The sequence below is a fragment of the Contarinia nasturtii genome, unplaced genomic scaffold (assembly GCF_009176525.2).
Source record: "Contarinia nasturtii isolate CC-2019 unplaced genomic scaffold, AAFC_CNas_1.1 Cnas_scaffold_1084, whole genome shotgun sequence".
Lineage (NCBI taxonomy): Eukaryota > Metazoa > Arthropoda > Insecta > Diptera > Cecidomyiidae > Contarinia > Contarinia nasturtii.
In genome coordinates, this window is record NW_022198428.1 from 13,635 (window position 1) to 20,550 (window position 6,916).

At 33.8% G+C, this 6,916-nt stretch overlaps 2 protein-coding genes and 1 non-coding gene across 3 annotated transcripts; 1 reads left to right on the forward strand and 2 right to left on the reverse strand.

Annotated features, from left to right (window-relative positions):
* Nucleotides 1–617: 617 nt before the first annotated feature.
* LOC116344585 (senecionine N-oxygenase-like) lies at nt 618–3,578 on the forward strand. The gene is made up of 6 exons (XM_031773182.1): nt 618–671; nt 1,391–1,659; nt 1,881–2,242; nt 2,315–2,566; nt 2,643–2,806; nt 2,876–3,578. Exons 1-6 carry the CDS (start codon nt 654–656, stop codon nt 3,170–3,172), a joined length of 1,362 nt encoding a protein of 453 aa, XP_031629042.1. The 5' UTR covers nt 618–653; the 3' UTR covers nt 3,173–3,578.
* Nucleotides 3,579–4,703: 1,125 nt separating this feature from the next.
* Nucleotides 4,704–4,822, reverse strand: LOC116344588. Its single transcript, XR_004201431.1, has one exon. It is a non-coding gene; the product is annotated as a 5S ribosomal RNA (ribosomal RNA).
* A 124-nt stretch (nt 4,823–4,946) lies between these two features.
* Nucleotides 4,947–6,558, reverse strand: LOC116344587 (serine protease persephone-like). The gene is made up of 7 exons (XM_031773183.1): nt 6,400–6,558; nt 6,241–6,309; nt 6,094–6,173; nt 5,892–6,026; nt 5,758–5,814; nt 5,513–5,687; nt 4,947–5,442 (listed from the first exon to the last, which is right to left on the reverse strand). The coding sequence occupies exons 1-7, from the start codon at nt 6,455–6,457 to the stop codon at nt 5,087–5,089; spliced, it is 930 nt and encodes a 309-aa protein (XP_031629043.1). The 5' UTR covers nt 6,458–6,558; the 3' UTR covers nt 4,947–5,086.
* Nucleotides 6,559–6,916: the final 358 nt, after the last annotated feature.

Here is a 6,916-nt window from a genome sequence, read left to right on the forward strand (position 1 = left end):
TATTTTGTGGTTTTTAATCGTGTCAAGAATTACGTGAGCTGCATGGTTTCAATTACTCGACATTTTTTTATCACTACGAATCTTCAAAATATCGTCTCTTAAAAAATTCAATGCTACAAAATTCCATTAATTATTTTTATACACCAAATTACATGCTAAAATTCAACTGAGCCATCGTTTCAATTGCGATGAAACAAATAGACCCAGTCATTGTTGTTTCATTGAAGTTAATGTGTTCCGTAGTTTCTCGATATTTTTTACGCGATATGTCAATTCCAATGAAATATGACAATTATGTGAAATTGAGATGAGTCATTCATTCGAAGAAAAAAAAAACGTATTCAGAAACAATACGACCCGTTCAGCACCTATCAACTAAGCATATTCAGTTTGGTACATAAAACGTGCAGCTAACAGTAAGCGTGTCGCAAAGAGGCGATGCCATGCATAGTTGCACAAAATTTACATAATGATGCGGTTAAAGGTAAGACACGTGATTGAATTTTGATTATAAACACTGGTCTTTCAACATTTATCAATCGCAAAACCGGTTCCACACAGCATTCGAATGTGTTATGACTAAGTTTTAGGTAATGATTGTCAGCTCAAAACGATTAGTCAGTTTTGATCTTTCGTTCGTATCACACCTATAGATGAAGCTTCTTATTACAGTTTGTTGCTTTTTTTTAAACATATTCCAATAATAAAGACTCTATTTACTCTGTTCTCTGTCAATTGATTATCTTTACTAAAGTGTTTACTAACAAAAACATTTCTTGAAATTTATTTTTATTGCATTGATTTGTTATATATTCGTGTGGTTGTAATAGTGGAAAATTAAAACGAAATGACAGGTGTTCAAGTAGTTTTTTGGAAATTTAAGAGAAAAATCCGTAAAACGATAGGAAAAAATCCTAAAGATCGATCCCAAAATACACATCAGTGAAGCGACCGATTAAATACGTTTAAAACATCAGGTTACTTTGGTGTTAAAAAGAAACAAAGAATGATTTCGCGTCGACGTGACGCTGATCGCGTCGTGATATTTCTTCGTAATCGTTGAATCTCCGAATAATGTGTTTGAGCTATCGTGTCATCGACTGTTGTTGTTTTTTTTTTGTCATTAATATTCAGGCTCCATCTTTCTGACTATTGGCCCATTCGAAATTTTAATAACCTGTTTCAAATGCCATATGGTAGTCATTAAAAACTTTCCACAAATTTGAGATTATGTATAAAATCGACTTCGAACGGTTTGAATATTGTTATACCAACGACAAACTTAACTGAGTCTCTTTTTCGTGATAAAACAGACAAATCCAATGGAAATACATTTCATGTAATGCCCAAGACAAACAATTTAATTTATCATCAAATTTTTTTCTCGCAGATTTTTGCCGGGCTTGTGCTTGGATTGGCCGTAAATCAACTAGATGCGGCTACTGTTTTTACCAATGACAAACGACCCGCTTTAAATGTAGCGATTATTGGAGCTGGAGTAACGGGTATTTGCAGCGCCAAGCACTGTCTTGCCGAAGGCCATAAAGTGACAGTCTACGAACAAAATGAAGAAATCGGTGGCATATGGTACTACACGGATAAAATCGGCAAAGATAAATATGGCATTCCAATCCATACATCGATGTACCAAGGGCTAAGGTAATTAAACACACTTTTTTAATGGAGATGATGTGCTTAATCATTGTTATTGAGCAAAAGCGTAATTCTTTACACTTTGATTGGGTGAGGGTCAGAAGTTCTTTGTCGAATTTTTTTAAAGAAACATTCTACCCGTGGCCTCACGATATTCGCTATCCATTCGAAGTACAAAACAAAAAAATGATTTGTAAATAATTTTCGATTGTTTGTTACTTTACCAGAACGAATGTGCCTTACCAAGTGATGAGTTTTCCCGACTTTTCTTATCCAACGAATACAACACAGTTCCCACCACAAGCAGACGTACTGAAATATCTCCATTCGTATGTAAATCATTTCGATGTGAAAAAGAGCATCAGACTCAGTCGTTTGGTCGTTCGGGTGCTTCCGATTGAAAACGATAAATGGGAAGTGCTTGTCAGAAATTTGCGCACGAATACATACGAAACGAAAATTTATGATGTCGTTTTCGTTTGCAATGGCCATAATTCGAAGCCGTTTATTCCACATATTGAAGGTGCCGATGAGTTTAATGGACAACTTATTCACAGTCATGATTATCGCAAACCGGAACCATTTCACAGTAAGACTTCATTGAAAAAAAATTCTGTAGAAACTATTTTAACTGTGCATGTGCATCCAAATCTTCTTTCAGGCAAAAATATTCTCGTTATAGGTGGTGGGACAAGCGGAATCGACTTGGTAGTTCAAACGTCAAAAGTCGCAAACCGCGTAACATTCAGCCAGCATAAAATTGTGAATGAAACAGAGGAGGCTCGTATGGAACGTCAAAGTCTATTCGCATCCAATGTGATACTAAAAGATGATGTGAAGCGTTTCACTTCGACTGGCGCAGAATTCATCGATGGATCCCACGAAACATTTGATGTGGTGTTCTTCGCAACAGGTTGAGACTTTTTCTTTTGAAAATTCAGAAAAATGACATTCCACAATTTTAATGCAACAAATTCTTTTTATTGTAGGTTATAATTTTTCGTTTCCATTTTTAAGTTTGGACGCTGGTGTTTATGTTGAGAAAAAATTAGTTCAGCCATTGTATAAGCAAATCTTCAATGTGGAACATCCAACAATGGCTTTTATTGGTCTACCAGCGCTTGCCGCAACCACTCATATGTTCGATTTTCAAGTAAACTATGCAAAAATGATTATGAATGGCTTTTGAGAATGAAATTAAACGGTGTTATGATTGATTTAGGTTCGATTCGCGATGAAATTCTTACCGGGTGCAAAGAAATTGCCAACAAAAGCAGAAATGTTAAAAGATGTTCAAATTCAAAAGACGAAAAAACTTCCATTCATATCGTTGAACGATCAGAGAGAATATATAAAAGAACTATCGGCATTAGGAAACATCGAACCCGTGGCAGATGTTTTCTTGGATTTGTACGCAGATAATCATATAGCACGTAGTCGGAACCATAATGAATTCCGAAAATATCAATATTTTGTGATCGATGACAAATCATTTAAAAAAGAAAAATACTTGATATAGAAGCTTTGTTACTATTTTAATATTGTACAGAAGAATAATCACGGTACATTAGTCGTGTATAAAGAAAATAAATCTATTAAAACCATAGCTTTTTGAATATGCATTTTGGAGAATAACATGAACCGTTACGGTACCGTGAGGGTGTTGAATCGGTTGGATCTTTCATGAGGCTGATTCGCTACGATTTCAAATCGGATGGGTAGTCATTTGACCGGTTTGAAATGTACAAATTACATGCAACAATTATCATGAATATGCACAATACCAAAATTTTGATCCGATCCACTTAAAACTTTAGTGAAGTTATTTTCTAAGAAGAAAAAAACCAGGACATGCCAGATGATATTATACATTTAGTGTAAAAAATTGTACATTTTAGTAGAATAAACGATTTTTTGAAATTTAACATTGCCCGGAATTTGACTGCCCATTCAGTTAGTAAACATTCATTCGTCATTGATGCTAACGACACAAAGAAAAAAATGCCAAATAGTAATCATAAGGCTTGATCTTTAAATATAGCGAATGAAATCTTTTCAATATTTTTTTTTGTGACGTGAAAAAAAAAGAGAAGCAAAATAAAACACAGATAAGCTGATTGCTTCTTATTTTCTGGTTTCTTTTTTCTTCTCTCTGTTGTATCGGTGTTTTGTCATGAGACGCCGATCATTTTATTTCAGTTTGTTAGTTTGTCGCACTTGGTTCGTACTGCTGTGAGAGAATCGTGTTTTCTGCGTCTTTTTCGCTTTATTCTATTCTGTTGCTTTGGGACAGAGAAAAAAGTCGATTGTAGAAGTTGAAAGAAAGAATTTAAAAACGTTTTAATTTTAGATATTAGATTAGATTTTTAAACGATCCGAAAATATGATTGTGATGAGAAGAAGTGTGAATTTGTCGTTAGTTGTGACTATTGTCAGTATTTTAGTTACAACTGATACGGCATGCATTGAAGAAGAGCCCTTGTCAAACAGCCTACCTTCAAAAATTGAACCAACAATAACAACAGAAATAACTGTGACAACTGGAGTAACTTCAACAATGTTTGATCGAGTGGCAATGTCAGTAATTTCAGCGCCCGAAATATGCCCAAGGGGCGAAATTAAAATTGGTAGCAAATGTCGACAAGAGATTCAATTATAAAAGAAGACATTTTTCTTTCTTCTATTTAATTTTCGAGCAATCATTAAAAATTAGCTAATAAACGTAATTATATTATTCTGTTTCATATTCGAATTCGACGAGAAAAAAAAACAACTATAAAACTATTTGAATTTTTTTTGATAAAATCATGTAAATAAGATTCAGATCTATAAATAAAATGAGTGTTTGATTTCAGCTCCGAGACAGTTTAAAATTTATAGTTAGTCTTTTTTTCTACTAGTTGAGAAGTCACAAATGGATTTTAAAGCATGAGAAAGGAAGAAGAGAAGAAAATAAAGAATAAAAGTTGAAAAAATTAATCTCACTTCCTCGAAAAAGAGAGGAAAAAACCTTGAAAAAAAATTGGTAGAGAAATTAAAAAAAAGAATTGTGCCAACGACACATGGTGTTCCCAGACGGTCACCCATTCAAGTACTAACCATGCTCAATGCAGCTTAACTTCAGTGATCGGACGAGAACTGGTGCTTTTTACATGATATGGTCGTTGACGAATGTATACCGTTTCACTGTGAATTTAACATGCACAATGTAGAAAGAAAACTGGTTTTTTGAGATAATGAGCCTTATGTTTCAAACTCAGAGAGACTTTATATTGATAATATTCACAAACAACTACGTAATTCAAAATCACTTTATTTCATTATCAAATGAATTATTATAGAATTATTAAAAGACCATTTTTTATGTCATGTGTGTAAAATTCTTTCGGAAATTTAAAAAAAAAATCCAATTTAATTAATTGAATAAAATGTTTCATTGATCAGTTGGCCAAACGATAGGTTCGATCCAATCCAAATAGTAACCAACTCTGGTGTAAATGCTTGGAAGTTCTGTTCCACAACTTATGCCAAACGATGAGATGCCAACAATCACTGCTACTTTTGGTTCATTGCTTGGGAAATATTGAAGCGGTGATCCTCCGTCACCCTGGCAAGTATCTTTCTTTCCTTCAGGATCAAATGCACAATATTGGCCATCATTAAGGCCATCACCGTTTCGAAAACGTGGTGAATTTATCAGTTGATTATATTGTAACATAGTCGAATTACATTGACCCAATGGCATTGTTTTCAACTGAATTTTCAGCAGCTTATCCGAGACCGATGAACCTAGGAAAGTGAAAATATTATCATTTTATGCAAACGATCTGAATTGAACTTAGTGAAAAGTTCAACTTACGTTCAGCCTGTGTATTGCCCCATCCAGTAGCAATGAGTTCACCCAAATCACCAATGTCAGTATTTAAACAAGCTGGAGAAAGGTTTGATGTGAATCTAATGGTTCGTATCACTTGAACCAAGCCAATATCATTCTGATAAGTTAGTTGGGAATAATTTGGATGACGAATTACTCCCTGCGAATAAATATGCTATTTTATTATCTTCTTCTCAAAAAAAAAATTAAACGGTCAATGACATTTTTACCTTTATTTGATGATCTGCAGCTTGAATATCATCATCTTCGTTGTCACTCAGCGTTATCTTTGCCAAAAAAAATACGAAAAGTTTTTATCATAAATATTTTGAATAAATTTGCTTTTTGTAAGTAAAAACTATACTTTTCCCAAACGAACTAAAACTGGAGGCTTGCTGGGATGTAAACAATGTGCCGATGTAAGTATAAATTGTGGAGATATTATCGTACCACCACATCCAAACAGTAATGAGTATTTTTGGATGTAATACAGAGCCGCCTAATATGGATGAAAATATTTTAACATTTCGTTGAATTTCACAATTAATAAGAAAAATTTGGCTCACCATCCATGTGAATTCCCCTCGTAAGGCTTCGCTTCCGCCTAAAATCCGAGACTCTGGCATGTTTTTATATACGCTGCAAGCTTATTAAACATAAGAGATTATTTCAATTTGTGCATTTCATTTTAATAACAATTTATATTGAATTACCTCGTTCTGCAGGTCTGAGAGTTGAATTAGTTGGGCTTGTCTCTGTGGCATCGCCTGTTTGGGAGTGAACTTTGCAAAAAAAAAAACAGAATATTTAAATTGTTGAAAGTTAAAATCAATTAATTCTTAAAAGTTCAAAGTTGAACGACGATTTGCTACCTGATAGAACGCCAATGAGAAATGACTGCAGGCAGACAAGTGTTAGAAAAAACTTCATTTTTTCTAGAAGCGATATGATGTTCGAAAATATAAATATTTAAACTGAACTTTTTGACTGAGTTCTAGCAAATTAATTGCAAATGTCTACAGCTGAGACGTTAAACGATAACTGTGCTGCTTTGTCGACCAAGTACTACCTTTTATATGCTCGAAAACAGAAGATCATCACAAATATCACGAATCAAAATGATAATGAAACGAAACAATATTGATAATAAATGATCGGCTGAGAATAAAAGTGACTTTAAGTTTTTTTAAACCGTCTCCATCTTATGTAAATCCTGTACAAATTATGAGACACTTTTAAGATTTTTTCTGCTTAAAGCCGCTTTTATTACCAGCCGTACAAATGCATTTAACCCTCTAGTGTATCAGGTTTTTAAGCGTATACGCTTAAGAGAACTCGATTCTTGGTTAATTTAGGTGTGAACATACTTTGAAATACAGTAAAAATTCA